At 40.9% G+C, this 19434-nt stretch overlaps 2 protein-coding genes across 9 annotated transcripts in view; one reads left to right on the plus strand and one right to left on the minus strand.

The window, feature by feature from the left end:
• Positions 1-18444, minus strand: part of LOC128720148 (casein kinase I) — a 34191-nt gene extending 15747 nt beyond the window's left edge. For 6 of the 8 annotated variants that reach the window (XM_053813800.1, XM_053813799.1, XM_053813798.1 and 3 more), the window contains exons 1-3: positions 18241-18419; positions 11153-11263; positions 5910-6061 (exon numbers count right to left, since the gene is read on the minus strand). In XM_053813800.1, coding sequence (XP_053669775.1) covers positions 5910-6061; positions 11153-11263; positions 18241-18352 — 375 coding nt within the window. In that variant the 5' untranslated portion in view covers positions 18353-18419. Of the gene's footprint in view, positions 1-5909; positions 6062-9221; positions 9392-11152; positions 11264-18240 lie in introns of all 8 variants that reach the window. The other 2 variants (XM_053813795.1, XM_053813797.1) reach the window with 2 other exon arrangements.
• LOC128720150 (uncharacterized) lies at positions 16848-18269 on the plus strand. The gene is made up of 2 exons (XM_053813804.1): positions 16848-16904; positions 16990-18269. Exons 1-2 carry the CDS (start codon positions 16860-16862, stop codon positions 18127-18129), a joined length of 1185 nt encoding a protein of 394 aa, XP_053669779.1. The 5' UTR covers positions 16848-16859; the 3' UTR covers positions 18130-18269.
• Positions 18445-19434: the final 990 nt, after the last annotated feature.

Consider the following 19434-nt stretch of genomic DNA (forward strand, 5'->3'; position numbering starts at 1 on the left):
CCCCCAGCAGTTATCGACAAACTTTCCTTCGCCCGCAGGTGAGTGCATTTTTGACTTTCATTTGCAAGTCGGAGGAAATTTAAGTCGCCCACATATACCTTATCCACACCCAATTGGGGGTGCTAATTTGAGCGTTTCGTTTGGTTAATGTCAACCTGCGCGCCCCTGGGCACGCGAAAGAGAAAATTTATTTTCATAGCCTTAATTTTTTGTTTTTTTTTTTGTACACACAGCCTCCCATCAATGCCGTTCAAAAGCGCCATTTCCCCAGAAGCGACCGAGCGCTAATATGGTTCCAACGGCAAAATGAACCATTTAGATGCAACGGAGGGTGTGTGTAAATAGGGAAAGAAAACAAACGACCAGTTTAACATGAAAAAAAAACAACTCCCCCAAACGACCACGAACGACGGGCAAGCAATCACGATGGAAAATGGCCATGTTGTTGCTGGTCGGAGAGATGGGAATAAATGTTAACCTTCCACTAATTGTGTGCTAATTGTTGCTCTATGCGCTTAGAAAGGGTCCGACGAAGATTTTGTATCGTTTCGTAGCCGTTTCCTCTCGGCCAGTGTCTGCAGTGACCTCCAATGACTCTAACCAAACTCACAACATTAAATTAACGCATTATGTGATGCCGAACTACGATTCGTAATTGTACGCTAGTTTTAACTTACCTCGGCACTATACAGTATATTTACAAATGCAATATTCTCGCTGCGAATATAACGACACCGAGAAAGTTACGTTGTACATTAATACATTAATTTAGCTTTCATGAAATTAGTAACAGAATGTTTTCAAAACATACACTTTCATCGTACTGGCATACGAAAGGAGCGAACCATTGCTACATTCACAGTTTGTTAGAAAAAATTATTTTGTCTATTCCTGAACTAAATCACACCGTTTCTGCCAACGAATTAAATCGCACGAAACTCGTTTTCCTTCCATTGGTTTCGTCGACGACGACGGTCTAAATAGACAGTAATTTAACCTAGGCTAACATTTTTTTTCTTAGCTAAAATCACCGCTCGAGTCCAAAAGTGGTCGAGAAGTGTTGTTGGAGGTTTCCCAGGAGGAGTCTACGCTCTAACTCTACATAAGATACGTACCTCTTAAGAAAACGTTTCTTTTTCCTTCGCTCATACCTCGTGCTTGTTTTCTTCATTTTATTCGCGATGCGAGACTCCTACGCGCACATCTCTCCGGTACCGTGTGGACTCACATTGAACACGTGTTCTAAATTTAGCCCATAGAAACGCATACAATAACGACCTTTTTTTTCTTCCTTCGCGTCCACCAGACGTGCCGATGTTTCGTCGAAGATATCCAAAAGCAAGAGGATAGGTGGAAATAACCACCACCCACTACCTACCACAGCCGGTAAATATCGGTTTATCGTCCTCTTGACTACATTTGTCTCCTTCGCTCCTGCTCTCGTCGTTCTAGCTCAATGCCGTGCTCTTTCGATATTCAAGTGGAGTTGTTTTTTTTTTGCGTAAGACATATGCACAGAAAAAAAAGGTTAAATTCCCGTGCGGCATTGCCGTGTCACGAACTAGTGCGGAAAACGAATGCCGGAGAAGCGTGTGTAATGGGAACTCATCATTTCCATTTCTTCAATCAATATTTCCCTCGGCCGAAACCCAACGGCACACACGGACATAATCAAGTATGCATAGCATTTCCGGTCGCTTACATTTTTGCCCGTGTTGTCGTCTTCTTTTCTTTTTTTCGGCAATAAAAGCGCGGCCATGGATGTCCACTAGCAAAAGCGTTGATGTGCGGAAGCAGGTGGTGATGATACTACTTTTATGATGGATACGTTTTTCCACCTTCCTAGGACGCACTTTGCGCGTTCGTCGATACGGGATCGTTTTCCCATTAAAATATTATAATTCTTACTTGCTTTCTCCTGGCACCGAGTTCATGAACACCAGGCTCGCTATCGATCGATGAAGGAGATGCGGGAAGCCTCTCAAATCACATTACTAACGAAAGTTAAAATAAAAATCGATAGTAAATGTCATTATGAAATGTTGAAGCAAAAAAAAGCCCGCTACTGCGCATTCCTTTTTTTTATTCTCAACGGCTGTTTCTTACCGCTGCTCATCACACATGCGGAGATATTTTTCTATCCTTTTTTTCTCTAAAACCTAATATGATATCTTACGCTGACAAACCTCGTCCTCGCGGATCCATTAATGAACAGCATAAAAGCACACAAATAACAATCATGGTATACATCTTTAATCGTCCCATCACCCTTTTAACATCGCTTTAAGGAATTAGTGTCTCTGTAGCTCAATAAACTTGGAACTCTAGAATTAATCTGAGAAGCGGGATATAAAAATCCCACGATCGCTTCTTAAATTCCGTCAAACAATTGATTGTATTGGAAAATTTAGCCCAAAGGCTGGCTAAAATACTGATACAATTTCCAAAAATAAAGAAAAGTTTAGGATCCTTTTTTTGCAAATGAACAGCTGGTAACTTAGCAAAATATAATATACCAACGACGCTGATGCACAAAAACGGCGTCTTTTTATGCATATATATATCGATCGAAATCACTCTACAATGGTACAAGCAGAAGTCATAACAATCGCAAACACTGACACTGACAGTGAAAAATCAATTCACTTAACGACCTCTCGGCGCCTCGACCAGGTGCAAGTCTGGACTACCCTGAGCGGGACACATTCTGCATATCATCGCCGTCCTCGCGGGCGTAGAGCACCACCACGGACGATAAAAATAGTCCAAGGGTATGCTGAACAGTTTTGGAGGCAGTCAAAGGGAATCGCGAGGCGTTCATTTCAATTTCCATTTGTTTCATTCGTTTTTAAATGCAACTCCCACACGTTGACATGCAACATTGTCGGAGCTGCAAAGGAAATTGAATGCGGCACGAAAAAAAAACCAACACCTGCCTTGAGCCCAACGGATCCGGCAAATTTATCAAGCGAGGACACATGGGTAAGGACGACGTGTGTATTACTTGCACGCATACACACGTGAAAGCGTCCTAGGACAACTTTTTTCGATTTGCTATAGCAAGGTGACATCCTTACCAGCGGTAGAGTACGATTTTGACCTGTATTCGATTTATCTAGCTAAGAGAGAAAACACCTTCATCCCCTCCAGAAGGTAACAACAAACACACGTTACTTGTGCCGTACAATCTTCATCGTATCATGTTCTAGCGGCTGTTCGATGGGAATTAAGAACGGGCTCGAGAAAGCGGAAGAGAACTTAAATCACTAGCTTTGTAAACCCGAACTTTTAAATATTTTCTCCAAGTATGATGTAAGTATACGAAATCATGCTAATTTCTTGTCCAAATCCTACATAGACATTTGCCATCCATTCCAACTGGCAAAAGTACTGGAACCTTCTTAATATCTGTCTTTACATATACATCCGGTAGGCTTCCGAAGCTTACGATCGGCCAAGGACATGGGATTTGCTATTACTTGTTCTCTACCATCGTAATTTATAACCTTACACTGCTTGTTACTGTTTCCTTCTATCTTCCAGAGGTCAACTCTGCTAGCAATCGTGCTTTCACGATGTGTCGTTCCCCAAACCAGTGTTATAGCAAGCAAGCCAGCTGAATATCTGCACCGGAAAATGTTATGCAAAACAGCATGCCACACTAGAAGCAGGAACAATCAGGGGGGTGCTGCTTTTTGCAGAATACCATGTTCGTTTTGCTGCCAGCACTGGGTCCCTCTGTTGGATTGAGCTTGTAGATAGCTTGCTCAATATTGTGCATTCTAACCCGAAACGACGTTAGGAAAAAATTGGAAAATATGTCTTTACGTAAAGAAATCTCTTCCTTCGCTAACAACACATGCGAAATAATCGTATCTTTTTTTAAAAGCGATAATATTCGTAAGTTAAACAAGGATGCAAAGTGTCCAACGACTAACAATAGAAATGATATTGCTTTTTTTAAATCAAAGATTACTTGGTTTATAATTTGATCAACGACAAAATATTGCATAAGAAAGATGAATACATATATCATTCATTTTTTGTACAAAATCTGTACCAAATATCAGACAACTCGTGTTTATAATTATGAAAGCAAATATCATTTGTAGCAAATCGTTGGATTGCGATGAGTGCCTCATGGTAGATTTGACTGTGGCAGCAGATGGGAGCTCGTTACGCATAATGATGCAACGATTTGCATATCAGATTGAGCACATCCCAGATTCGCCAAACGCAAAAGTAAGCAATCCAGAAGCTGTGCAAAGTACCGAGAAGATAAAATAAATAAAACTCAATGCTTGAAAAGTTGTGGACTACTTTCGTCAGTTACGTTTTGATGTGTCCTTTTAAGATTTATTGGTGGAAATAATATATTTATTCCATTAAATGCAATTATATGTACAAAGCAAAAAATAAAACCTAGTGGTAAAATAAACAAAAAAAGAAGAACACTGCCAAATTGAAGCTTTTTTCGAAACCACGCCAACAGCATACCCAATTACGTCACAGTAGCGAAATCTAAAGGAACAGTCCCAACACACAAACCGCATAAAAGCCTAGTATAGCTGTAGCGCGGACTTACACCACCGTTAAAACAGGAAACTTTAAATTGAATCATCTTCAAATGCTACAGATGTGTCGAGAACATATGCGCGCGTGTGTTCACAGGCATACTGTGACAAACAGAAAACGCACAACCTGCCACGCGAGAAGCCAACGGTGGAAGCGCAATTTATTCTATCCGTAATTGGATTAATAGAGCGCGCACTTGCCACGGTAGGGATGAAGTGCTGGGCAAAGATTGCCGACTTTTGATTTAGCGTGACGGGGTCGGTTCCAAAGCAAGCCCCTCGTTTGGTGTTTGACCTTAGTGAAGTGGATTTTATGTACTATCTCGCTTCATTTCGCCTGGTCTATGCTACAGCACACGTGACAAAATGAAACAAACATGTTGGCGATGAGGATTAGATTTAAATTGGAAAATTACTAGCCCTACGGGCACAACGAATAGCGAATAGTCTGCGAAAGCGGTGGCAGGTAAGTTCGCATTACACCATAAGCCGGTGTTTGGAAAGTCACGTTTTCAAGAAAAATACACATAAAACAACACAACACGCAAAGTTAAGTTTCAATGAACATACCGTAATTTCAGTTGACGTAATTGATATTTTAATTTAATTAATATATATTCAAATATTGATGATCGTGGCAATATAAAAAATGCTTATAATATCTATTTCACAGCAGCTAAAATTGAAATATAATCTATTATAATTATAATAATTTAATTTTTTTTTCGAACAGTATTATTCGATTAACAGGATGGCAAACGAACAAAAACATAACATAACATGGCTGATAAGCGAAGTAGTAGTAATAACAGCACCTAGAAAGTCTTTGTCATTAAGAGTAATGTTAATGAAGTAACGAATGATACCGTCAGTAGTAATGTTAATTATCATGATAAAGATAGACTGTACAGAACAAGACTGTACAGAAATGAAAAATTATCATCGACACTTGTATATATTCTTCAAAAAACAAAATGAGCTTGAGTTTCGCCCAACCCTCGCAAAAAGAAATATCAAAAATTTACATATGAAATTGGTTATATCTGATTATATCGTACAAAACATTATCGAGTAAGATACATAGTAATAAGCTTATGTCGACGGGATATGCTTTCGGATGAAAGCTCATCAATGGAAACTGAAACTAACATAAGCTGCTTTTTTTAGCAGAAATGTAAACGAAGTAAAATAAGATGAAAATATTTGAGATGAAACAGAAGAGTGAGAAATGTACTGAAAAAATATATGGTAATCTATATTTTACACCACAAACGCCGTGAAAAAAGGGATAAACTACTAGCACCGTTCTCTAGCGTCTCGTTCGTATCTACTTACTAATTGTATTGCTATCATCAGTACTGTCTTCAGCGAGAACCGCCGGCCGCACAAGTCGAACAGATCTTCGAGCGACGGGCCAAGCAATTCCATAACTAGTGCATTGTATTTGCCGCAGGGCCCGAAGTAGTAAACCTCCGGTATTCCTTCCGCTAGAGCCGTGGCGGTCGGTTGAGCGGTTGAGCCACACGCACGCGCGCACACATACACCAAATCAAGAGAGATGCGCATACACGCGTTGATGTGGGCAAACAGAGAAGGGAAGGTAGAAGAAGAGAGATAAAAAAACTATCGCGAATGCAACAATGCAAACATGTGTAAACGTGAACGCATCATTTGTGAGTGTTTTGTATGATTTTTAAAAAAGAAATTTATACATTTATCCAGTTCCGTAATATCAATTCCAACGGAACGGCAGTGGAGTTGATCGGGTTGCCAAGAATAACCAACAGCAAATGGGGGGGTTTTTGTATGGATTAATAGAGATATTCATAAAGATAAACAAATCAATTCGAATGCACAAAACTGCACAGAAGATGCATTTTAAATGCAAAATATAGGATATAGAGAAGAACACGTAGATTTGCAATTGTGGAGAACAAAGAAAAAAATAAGGGAAGAGAGTGAATAATTAAAGGAAAATAGATAATGGAATAGAAAAATATAAGAATGATAACAATTACGGCTAGAATCTCCATACAGCAGAACATGTCGATATTTAATGTTAAGAAAAAACTAAACTATTCAGTACCGTTCGCACCGGGCAGCAGGCAGAAATAAGAATGAATATTATACGTTAGATTGTGCAAAGTCAAGAAGTTTGTATACATCACCCGTATAGCTTTACCATAAGTAAATTCGGCTAACGCGGATTGACAACAATGGGAGTGGAGTGGAAAACACTAACAACACTCGAAAAGTGAGAGGTATTATGTGTGTGTGGAACGTGTTGGAAAATAATGAGACGTACAATATTTAATTACTATTAAATGTACACGATAGCATAAAGATACGCGAAACGATAAAGTTTGTCATTGTTTCTATCGTACTTATAACACGAAGGGACCAACGTTGTTTAATATTCATTAACTAATCAATTTAACAATCAAGCTTTCCATAAATTCATTGCTTTGAGAAAGCGTTTAAACAACTTTTTCGTTATGGGAAGGTCGACATTCCGTAAACATTTACTGGAGTTATTCAAATAAGAGGGCAGTTAAAAACGTTATGCAACAAACGAAAAAAAATCTCAAGTTAAACAAAATCTTCGACAATTGATAAAGATTATATTACTATTTCACAGCATTTGATAAATAAAGAGAATTAACCGATCAAAACAAAAAAACTTCAACAATTTCATTAAAGAACAAAATTAAAGTCCAATCGATTTAATCTATTATTCAGAGAAATTAGCAGCACATAGGATCGATTTTTATTGAATATAAAGATAAAGTCTAAGAGCAATCCAATAAATGCGTGACAATCAAAAGATAATTGATGCCAGAACAAAGTTACACAACCCCAGTCGTTTAATGCAATTTTATATCATAGACAGTCCAACGATGCAATACAACAGACACACCAGAGAGTGGATAAGTATTTTGAGGTTAATTTTTTTCCACGATGATGAACGTAAATAAGCACCGATTAGCAAACGGTAAACGAATGTAAATTCATAGTCACTAGATCCCGAACATCGTGGAGCTATATCTCGCGGGTGGAAGGATAATGATAGTGATTGGTTGGTGGTGTGATTTGATGTGATGGTAGTTCAGTTTTAGCATATTCGAAGAACATAGATTCGTCGGAAAAGGATATAAAATAAAAAGTAAATGAAAATGAATTATGGTTAATAGCTACTACTTCGCTTTTTCATCCGAGCTGTTACACATGGAAAATAGCATACAAAATGATCTCCAATAATTTAACTTAAAAGTGAAATAATGGCTTTGTTTGTCCAACTGTAGATAAAGTCATTACACTAATGTTTTCAAATCACCCAAAATAAAAAAAAATGTTACAAAAGTTTGCCATTTCATTCGCAGAGCAAAACTCAAAGCCTGAATCATGAAATATATCAAAACCTCCCCATATAGATAATACAATAAATTAAAAGTAACGCACATTTCGCAACGCGTCATTTGAATATCCAATTAATGTTAGAATAAATAAATCAAACAATATGAAACAGCAACAAACACACAATATTTGTATACTAGTGAATAGATAACTATCAAAGTATTTAATCACAATGAACCCTGAGATTAAATCGCAAATATTCAAAAGAATGTTCATGAAAACTCATATAATATTCTATATATGGATGCTTGATTCGATTTAGCTCACAACAAATCATCACGCTAATTAATAATCTTAAAATGGAATTATCTTAAACTGATCTTTGCGCATAAGCCATCACAAAGTTAGAATAAGATCCAAAAAGAAAGCACAGCGACTTGTCGTATATTAAGCCAAGAAATATAAATACAAAATCGATAAACAGAAAAATATCAATAAAATAGCTATAGCATATAATATAAAAATAACAATAACACTTTAAGCTTATGGAGAATGTAATCTGAGCATCAATTGTATCTATCAGCTAATATGTACAAAATAAATTATTATGTCAAACGGCTTAATCGTTCTGCGCTGTATAGCAAAAGATAATTGCCTGTTTTGACTTCTGTAGAAAATATATATCGCAGTCCGGTAGTTACAAGTTTTATAAACGTCCAAAGAATGTCATAAATGTCATTTGATTCCCTGAGCAATTGGCGAAAGGCGTCAACGGAGCATTAAAACAAATAAACTTTTCAAGCGCAATGAAGGATGAAAATTGCATGTAGCACAATAAAGCATATTCCGTATGACACAGATATAGCGGGCTTCAATTATTTGTCGTCGATCGTCGTTTTTTGTTTATTTTCGATTCGTTTCTATCATTCCAATACAAAACACTAGTAAAATTGAATATAATTTAAGCAATTTTCGCTACCAGCAAGTCAGGGATTTTGTTCATGAGTAACGAAACAAACACTATGTAAAACTATTAATCGAAAAAAAAGAAATGGAAGGTCAGAAACAGAGAGAGATTGAGAGAGAAAGAGAGAGGAAGAGAATGAATCGGATGAATTCGAAGATAGCTTGTAATGCTGTAATAACTTTTAGCCTTTGCATGGTGATGACGATGCTGGTGCATCACGATGTTGGACGGCAATGTGGAGAAACAAATTATCGGAGCGGTTTGAAGTGGAAAACAAATTTTGTACACCAATGCAGTGAGCGTGGGGAGCGCGACTCGTAACTTACTAGCTGCTTAGCAATCATCAGTACAGTCTTCAAGGAAAACTTCCTTCCACATAACGTAAAAAGATCTTCTAACGATGGTCCCAACAGTTCCAGTACCATTGCGTTGTACCGGCCGCCGCACGTGCCGAGATGATACACTCGCGGGATCCCTTCCGGTGGGGACTGTGTATCTGTTGTAGGTCAGTTTGTGCGCAGAAGAGCGGGAAACGGAAGGAATGGAAGGACGGGGTGATGAAAATAGTTGCGATCACACGACACAACACAATCAAATGTAAGTAGAAGAGAAACATAGATCAGTAAATGATAAGATGACAGGTAATGTGTTTAAAAAAATATTGATAAAGCGATGCTTGATCGCACAAACAATGAAATTTGTGATATGAAGATTCAATGCAGGTTTCTTGAAATAAAAACCAATAAATGCATGAAACATTTTCGTAAACTTCAAAAACACATTTACACAACACATGAACCAAAATAATGCAAACGAGATTTTAACTTTCGTTTTCTCATTTCCCTACGTTTAATATGCACAACACATGAACAAAAAACAATGCAAATTGGTTAAGGATCAATAAAAGGGAATTATGGTAATCATTTTTACATCTCAATAACAGATGAAAATGCATTGGGAAAAACCACTTCAATAATAGTTCAGAAGGGAAATCATCAACAGAAAATTTAAAACTCTTCGTTATCGAATTTATTTTCAAAAATAAATAGAATGCTGCTAAAGAGTAAAACAAATCTTTTGTACATAAAAGACATGAATTATTAAAACAAAATCTAAAGCTCTATAATCTACAGGAAGAACTATAACAAGCACAAAATCGTACATAAGAAGAAACTGAAGAGGAGTAATCAAAAATTATTTCTTTAAATACACAAACATCGCAATAAGCACAACAGTGTTTGCTGCACTTCTCTCCGTAACCTCATCCTGTATCTGCCTGGTACGCCCATCATCGATATCAAAAATTAAAAGATTTTTTTTATACGTTTATGTTTCTAAGCAAAAATCAATTACATTTCGGTGTAGAGGACACATGTCAAGATTAAGCAAATGTTAAATAAACCTAAAACGCATTCAATTGCATTCCATCGTTTAAACAAATAAAAGTTATACCGAACAATATTCGACACTAGCGTAGCATGCGTCTTTCAGAAAGAGTACCACGTGTATGGAGTATTTATCATAGCTGAGAAATCGCAAACATAACGTACAACAGTGAGAAGTGACAGCGAAAGAATTGTTGTGGGATAATGGGAAATAGGATGTAAAGTGAAGAAATACACTCACTCAACTCTCTTAGCCCAAACATCAACATCAAACACAATTTAACACATTTAACAGATGATTCAAAAATGAAGAAAAATTGTAAATCACCGTATTTTAAGGATTATGGTGCGCTATATTTTCCAAAGAGATATATAGTTTGTAATTCATGCAATAAAGACAGACTAACCAATAAAAATAAACTAAAAAGAATTTCACATCATCTGATAGAATCAAAGTCAATTAAGTTTAATTCTCGTAGTACTACAACTACGTAGAAAGTTGTTCAGATTTATGCCGAACAACTGATAAGGAAAATATGCCTACAAAGATGCACACTGTATTCCCTAAAATATGGTTTAGGGGATCTGGATCTGGATGTTTATTGGATCTGGATTATCAATTAATGCATAGTAATTACCAAAATCGCAACAAACTGGAATTAGGAAAAGGAACGTAGGGGAAAACAACAAGGAACTACAACCAACAGTACGTAAAGCTTTGTAGGTCACAGAAAAGTTGTGTTTGACGCGATAGGATACGTCGCGTAAATTTATGTAAGCCAAAAATTGTGTGGACTTGTGTATGGTGAAAAGCACTCAATAAATGATGCAAAAATAAAGCTATCAATAAGTAAATCGTTTGGTGTACTTACCGTGTGCCCCTAGCAATTTGTAAAACCTATACTCTAAGTGTAATTGTGGTGCTTTTGATTTCATTGACTCCATTTTTATTGCTACGTGTTCATTGTTATATAGGTTTTTCCCTGCAATAAAACGAACGAAGAAGAAAACATAGTTGTACAATGGTTATTTATTGCTTAGAATAGAAGTAAACGTGAGGATAAACAATTATAAACGCATTCTTTCAACCCGAGCGGATATAGCATGCTCATATTATTTTAAATTTATATATAAATGATAATCTCTTTAATATTACAAAACGAAAGAACAAAAACGCCCAAGTGAACAAACAAATTCCTGGAGAACATTTTAAAATAATCGAGTTAAAATCAACCACCTTGATCATTATTCCATGTATATCAGAAAACGTTTTTCATGGATCACGAACTGTACAGCTATTCAACACAAAGACAAACGCTTACCGCCATTTTGCTGGTAGCGAAAAGGCCAACTACCCCACCCATTTCCGTTCCCTACGTACGGCATCATATATGCATCTGAGGCGAGGGACACGGTAAAACGGTAAATGTGCATCATCGACCAACATGACCAACGTTGAGCTTTGGTGAGCTGTCTTTCACATCCGCTTTTGCGGCACAAGACCCCACCAGAGCTCCATCACAATTTCACATTATACCGAGAGCCCCCTTCAGGCACGTAATGCATACATCATCATCTTTCGCAAACGCCTGTGCTTTCAGGGTTAACTCGCGCAATTGGGTTAGACATAATGCACCACGTCTACGAGCAACTTTGCCATCGTAGGTTAACTTCTGTACAGTGTGAATACATTCTTTTGTTTTTTTTTGTTTCCTGCTTGAATATAGCATTCGCGGTACTGTTTTAACAATTTTTTTTTTAATTCTTTAAAACCCCGAACGCATTTTTTCAGATTAGTTGCTAGTAAAAGTTTACTACATTAACCTTCATGTTAACGAATGATTAGGCATATATAATCAACATATTGTGGGCGCTACAAGAGGTGTCCCTCTGTGCTTTATCAAACAATTAGCTTTGGAATGATCTAATTATACAATACGTTCAACAAGCACACCATTGAAGTCTGTTTCGAGCAGTCACACGCAACAGTTCTCATTTCCGACCAACAAAAGATCCGGTAAGAAAAAACCCAAGTCTACCATTTCCGCCTGGATTGTGGTGCTCGCAAGCCCGCCTAACCTTCAAAATCACCTTGAAACCAAAGGAACGACAACAACATACACACTATCTTGGTTTCATGCTGTGATCGCAGACATCCCCCGCCCAGAGTCCTTCTGCTGCAAGCCACAGATTTTTTTCTTTCCTTCTGAGGCTCATATTCCTTTCGTGCCCTACCATCAGTCGAATTTGTTTCACTCTCATTTGTTGCCCTAAATCGTTTTCAAAAACCATCCGCAAGCGTAAAATATGGTACCAAAAAGTGCGCGCATGTACACGCATACAGTAGCTGTTTTTCACATACCCCACCAGTGAAAGTGTATGTGTGTATGTGCTTTTCTGGAGCGGAAACCGAGGCCAATAAATTCCATCCGATGGAAACCATTTCCATCGATTATAAATGCAAATCAGCAAGGCTCATTTCATCGTTTCGAAAGTCGTTCTGTGTCGAACGAACTCCCCAATGATGCTTTTATTCTAATGAGAAAATTCGAAACGCTCAATTTCCATCCGCGTTCACAGCGGAACACATTGCTAAGCGCCACGTGACCATTATTGTGTGCTCTTCCTTGTAGGACGAGTTTTAATGGCCAAACCGAACGTAGAAATATGGAGTCCACTATCGAGTCGCAGGATTCATGAAGCGAATTCACTTTTTTCCTGTTCTATCTAACATTGCTCACCTGCAATATACGTCAATCGTAAACATGCGTATTAAGGTGCAAGCAAGTGAGTGCGTAATTATGTTATAGCAGACTTATTGGAACATTTGACCTTGATTCGTCCTTTCTCAGATGTCAAAAAAGAAAGGCCACCATCGAACAGAAACAGTTGTGTATAAATATGTCTTTAATCTAATACAACACCATGGAGTAGTAAAAAATTGTGAGCATTGCAAAATTGGAGTTTTAACATCTATGCCAACTCCGAAATTTCGCTTTTTGCCGTCCACCCTCTAAAATACTGACAGAAACGATGTGGAAAAACATCGAAACAGACAAAAACCTCCCACGTGTCCGCACTGAATAACGATCGTACTTGATTGCATTGGGATTACACCAGCCAAGATCTGTCGGGCGGCTTACTAACACAGAATCATCTGGGGAGCTGGTTTCAGATCTCCTGGTTTTATTGTTCACAGTTCGTCGATGTCGCAAAGTTTATGTGAACGATGTTGTCCTTCCTTCGAATCGGAGGCTTTGCAACGGTAGCAAAAAGGCACACAGATACTGGTGGTGGATGATCGATGTGGGCACTGCGGCAGGGGAACCAAGCTAGGACGACTATTTTCCTCCAGACATTTTACTTATCTCTCGATTTGACTAGGTGCGCCGTATCGCTCGAAATTCAGTCAAAACAGCAAAAGCTGCAAAGTAAAAAGTTACTCCTGCACCCAAATCCCATTTGCATTCCATACGTGAAACTGTATGCGCAATTCTAAAACTGATTAAAAACTTCATCATATTTGGGGTCTGCAAGCTTTTCGATTGAACAGTAGGTTCTCACCCGAATACACCAACATGTACGAAGCAATACATCCTCACAAAGCCTACTTTGCCAAGCCGGGATTTCAGTTCCTGCCTTTGTGGGGCCATTTTATAGTCCCTTATCACGTCACTCGCAGTAAATGACGCGAGGGTCCACCAAGCACTAGGTTCGGGAAGCGGGAAGGAACGAAAAATCGGAAGCAATAACAGCAACAACAAAAATACGCCCAAAGTTCGTGATCCTTATCAAAAACCAGCGCCCAATAACCACTTGACCAATCTCTCTTTTCTCGAGGGTGGGAAATCTGGTACAACACTCCTTTGCTAAGCCGCGTTTCCCGCAAACCCCCGACACAAAAACGGCTCCAAAACAAGCTTTCGAGCTTTGCTGGCCAACCACAAAAAAGTAAATGGGACCACTTGAAGGTTGAAGGGTGGGAGCATCGAAACGTTGTACCCTCACCATGTTCGAAATCTTCACCGCCCTAAGTCAGGCGACGGTAACCTTCATTTTCGACCGATTGCGGCGAGATAGACGCAGGTCCTAGCGTTAGCGAGTGACTAACCGAGCCCACCGATTACGAGAAATACATAAGGTGTTAAAGCGCTCGTTGAAAGTAAAAATGAATGAAATTTTCTTGCCATTCGCACGACAAAATACCGAGACACCGATCCACCATGCGATTGCATCGCGAGACGAAGCAGATAAACTGACGGAAGTTGTTCGGAGGAACGTTCATGCTATAAGATCCTCTGTAACAGAGCCTCTCCACATGCTTTGTAAGCCTTCACTCCAACACACACTCCATACATTACAGACAAACATCCGTCCGTCAGCTCCGATGTTGAACGGGTTCAAAAGTATGGAAATGAGTCAACAACCGCAAGAAGCCTTATCTTCTCATCCAACCAGTTACCGCTTACGTGGGGGCTTGCATTGTCCTCCTTCAAGAGAACGCGAGCTCGTACACAGCAGTTGTTACAACGACGGAAGCTCGAGCTTTTGGCATGCATCACATTAACTCTGCATCGCAACGAGGCGAGAGAGTGGTTCATTATGCATTCAAGCCCATTTGCAGTCTGGCTACAGTCCGGTTTGCAATGTGCAGATTCCGGCAAGCCGGCGGAATCAATAAACGGATGGAGAGATGAACCAGCAATGTTCACCCACCAAACAGGCTACGGGACAACTCTAACATGCGCATAGTAGTTTGACCTTCAACCACTATCGAGAGGGTGGTGAAAAATGGAGAGAGCGAAAAACCCGAGCGGATCGGTGTGTGACCGTGACCGAATGAGGGGAAAACAATCAAACTATGAAGCCCTGGTGCTGCAGGACATTTGAGGAAATGTGCACTTGTGCAAGCACCTATCATGGAGATATGTTAAACATAAAACCACATAAAGCCGCCTAAAGTCGACGCAACTGATGTTCTCTCTTCGAATGCTTCGCAATGGAGCTGTGAACTATTTAAACGAACGTGGAAGTTGAAGCAGCCGTCACAAGTCCAAGCATAATTACATCGAAAACAACGTCTCATAATAACATCAACATCGTAAGAGACCGTAATAACGCAGTGGACAACGATGACGTCGCAGAATGTTCCCAAACTAGTAACAATCATGCTGTTGCTTCATGTAAGTATGCCAAAAGAGCATTTCTTTAAAAGAGGGACATACCTAATGCACAAAAGGTGTTCCATTAAACGGTGACAGTGCCCAGGACTCTCGTTTGCTTTCGGCTGGTGGTTCTTATGGCCGGTCACAAGCGCATCCGTGGCGACAACTCCTACCGTGTCGTCTTCGCCCATTGTCAATCAATCCGCAAACGGGTTAGAAATAGCGGTAGGCAATCGGGAAAACACCAACGCCGCTGGTAACGACGGGGGAACCAACATCACAAACGTCGAGGTAAACTACGCCCGCCAACTGCCAGCACACGGCTATGCACAATTTTATCGCGCATTGCAAACTGCTGGTGAAGACGCAACAAGGTTCATTTCCGGTGGAGGCTCATCGGCTCCCGATGGCTGGATCGAAGCCATTTTAGAAGCATACTTTCGCACAGCGAATCAAACCCAGCGCGATAGTTTGGGAACGCTTAGCGAACAGCTTCTCGAGGTGGAAGCGTATGGTGACGATGTGAGATCTATGCTCGATCGCATTCGCATCGCGTTTGGCGTCGAGCTTAACCGAAACCTTCTAACGCTTGATGTGGCGGTGTTGCGATGCGCTCAGGGACAGGCAGTCCTGGATACCATCGCAACGCGCATGTTTAAGGATAATGACGAGTGCATTGGAAAGCACGTCGATCGGCTAAGACACGCTCGAACAGAAGCTGTGCGTAACATTAGCAGTCAGCTAGTGGAATGGGATGAACAGAAGCTTAGAAATGAGCTCAAATTGTGCGTGGAGAATTCGCCGGTGAAATGGAACGAAACCGGAGACGTTTGGGCAACAGACAACGAACATCAACTAGCTTGCATGTCAGGGGTAAGTAAGCTGCCAAAATCACACTCCAAAAAAGCGAGTATAGTATCTCAACACTTATCGTTCTCCCATAGCTCTTACATCAAGTCCACATCAAAACACTGCTTATGTCACACAGTGCTCGCGAATTGACAGCCGGAGTGACAGCCGCTTTAGGCACTGCAAAGGCTGATATTCTGCAATGTGCGCAAGACCTGGTAGTGCTGGCCCAGGACAGTTTGGCTGAAATATCCCAAATTACTTCGGGATGTCAACAACGCCTTCACGAAGAACGAAACGTGCCAGCGAACGTTACTGACGAGCACGTGGCAGCAGAGAGCAATTTTGTATAGTTGTGTCCGTCGCAGCTGTCGACGTCAAAAAGAACCGCATTTGATCCAAATTATCAAAACAGCAAATAAAACCATCTAACGGTGCGCGGCAAACACATACTGAACAACGTAAATATTTGAACAACTGAGCGGGGTTCAAAAATCCACCAGCTACATAAATAAAGACGATCCGCAGCAGCGAGTGAGCAGTTTCACTTTGAAGTTGGCAGAAAATGAACAAGTTCACTAGAAACGGATTTCCTTCCATCGTTATCACGGTAGATTACTCGTAGAGGAGTAGGTGGCCATCAATACGTTACACCACGGAGAACTCAGGAACCTTTTCTTTACCCTTTTCAACAGCTATTTATCGCAGCACAAACGAACTGCAACCCACTGTTTTTCTACCCTCCATCATATCGAGCTTCTTCCAACACTGGAGTACCAACAAGTGCCGCTGGTTCAACCGCAGTTAACCGTTCCAACGTGACGGTGGCCGTTGGCAATCGCATCAACACCGTGGCTGCCCTGGACGACTATGGAACTCGCATAGATGGCCTGACACTCAACGTTGATCGGCGTCGACGTCGTCGTCGTGACATTTGGAACGTCCCTTCACTGTTGGGTTCCTCGAATATCCCAAATGGATCCTTCATTGCAATCGACAACCACGTCTTCCCGCTGCCCAACAACTTATCGAACGTTTCCTTAAACATCGGTTCAATTGCTGATCCACAGCAGGTGTTCAACCTCTCGCAAGCATCGTTTGCCCCCGTGATCCCAACCAACTACACCAACGCCTTCCAGCAGCTGATGACAGGGTTTGAAACGGCACCTCTCAACGCTTTAGACAACATCGTGCGACTTCTCACCGTCGGTTATCAGAACACGCTCGGACAGCTGTTTCTCGAGCAGGGTTTGCAACGCATCAACCAAACGCTCAACTTTGGAAACACCGTCGTCCGGAATAGATTAGACACGATCGCTAATCAAACCGACCGAGGGTTTGAACAGATCATCGCACAATTCAACAGTTCTACCCACGCCGTGCAACAGTGTGTCGGAGATGCTCTAAATCCTTCCAGTGCAGCTCGTACGATCCTAAACACGGCGTACACCTGCGTCAACCGAAAGTGGCAGGAGTTGGTCGAGTCGGCGATGAAAATCGCGCAAGACATTGTTGCGGCCGATACAGGTTCATCACAATTCCTAACCAACCTGACAGCTTGCAATGTGTCCAACTTGCAGACGGCAGGTCTGACAACGTCACAAATAACCAGCTTGCGCCGTCAGTGCTACAGACGAGCGATCGGTTCTTTTCCCCAATCGTTACTGCTTCTCCCGATCACACTGGCCATCGATGGGACGAAGCTGTATTCTTCCACTTCCGGATTGCAAGTCGATCTGGCGGCATGTAGTGCCGAAGTAGCCGTCGCAGTTGGCACAAACGTGGCTCAGATTGGAGCAAAGATATTACTTTGCCAGTTGTTCCCAACATCGTAGGGAACGTAGGGAACCAACAGGCACCCTCTCTAAATAAATAATTCCCGAATCCTTCCGATCCATCCCCCCACCCATTTGGAGTACGTCCTCTTATTCAGTTGCTGTACTTACCGAGCCTGAGTTCACCGAAATTGCCACAGCCGATCTTTTTGCCGACGCGGAAGTTTGGGCCCACCATCAGGACCCCGGAGGAGGAACTGACCGAATGGCGTGCCGAGTACATGCTGCTGCCGCCTCGTGCTCCACCGCCACCACCTCCACCACCACCGCCTCCGCCACCGCCGCCACCACCGGCTGTGTTCGATGCTCCTGCGCCGGGCACACCGCTGTTGAGAGAAAAGAAACAGGCGAAAGAAAAACAAGAGAAAAGTTAACATTTGCATTGGGGATTTAACACACACAAAAAAACACAGACATAAAACTCAACGCTGCCACGATAGCACAATCGAATTCGCATGTTTTTTCGCTTACAATAATCTCGCTTTGATCTTCCTTCTAGAATAAGCCAAGAGTAAGAGGGGGAAAACACAGAACAGATGGAACAAAAGTATGCGTACGAGAACATTAAAATAACCCAACAGCGATACGGCTAGAAAGCGATCATATATGGATTAAGAAAGCAACTCACACATTCGACAACACCTAAGAGATGCAGTTCAAAGGAAGCTGTGCAGCATGTTTTGCTCTTACCTCCGTATAGATTAGGAATATATCAACAACAACCGAAAGCAAACGGTGGCAGATGTGCAAACTAAGCCACTTCAAGTAAAGGTGTTTGGAATACTACTTTCCGTCTATTTTTAAGTGCAACGTAACGAAACATGTGCATTCGAATGTGGAAGAATGATATCGTCGACTTTCCTCAAGCAAAAACTAGTAAACCCCACACAAGCTTTAACAACTTCACGTACGATTTGCAGAAGTTTGTAACCGTGCTCTCTAGGGTTCTTTCTAGAGGATACTCTGGTGGCAAACGCCAATGGTGGTGCAATAATTGGATTTATTCGTATTTGTTTCCCGCATGGGCTGGGGAGCTCCATTTTTATCCCCTTGAGACTGGTCGATGCCCGGGGCTTAATTACTGTCACGCAATAAAACCCGCGCCAGCCTCGTGCGCTCACAGCACGCTAAGAAGCCCATCCCTCAATCAACGGAAACATAGCAACAAAATGGCATACCAATAAAAAGAAACCCCCTAACGTGAACCGACACACACAGAGGAAAAGGACCCTGTGAAGCACCAAATCAGGCGAGTCAAAACCATGGCTTGAGTGAGTTGACTGGCCTCCTCAGCAGCTAGAGCAG

The sequence above is a fragment of the Anopheles nili genome, chromosome 2, assembly GCF_943737925.1.
Source record: "Anopheles nili chromosome 2, idAnoNiliSN_F5_01, whole genome shotgun sequence".
Lineage (NCBI taxonomy): Eukaryota > Metazoa > Arthropoda > Insecta > Diptera > Culicidae > Anopheles > Anopheles nili.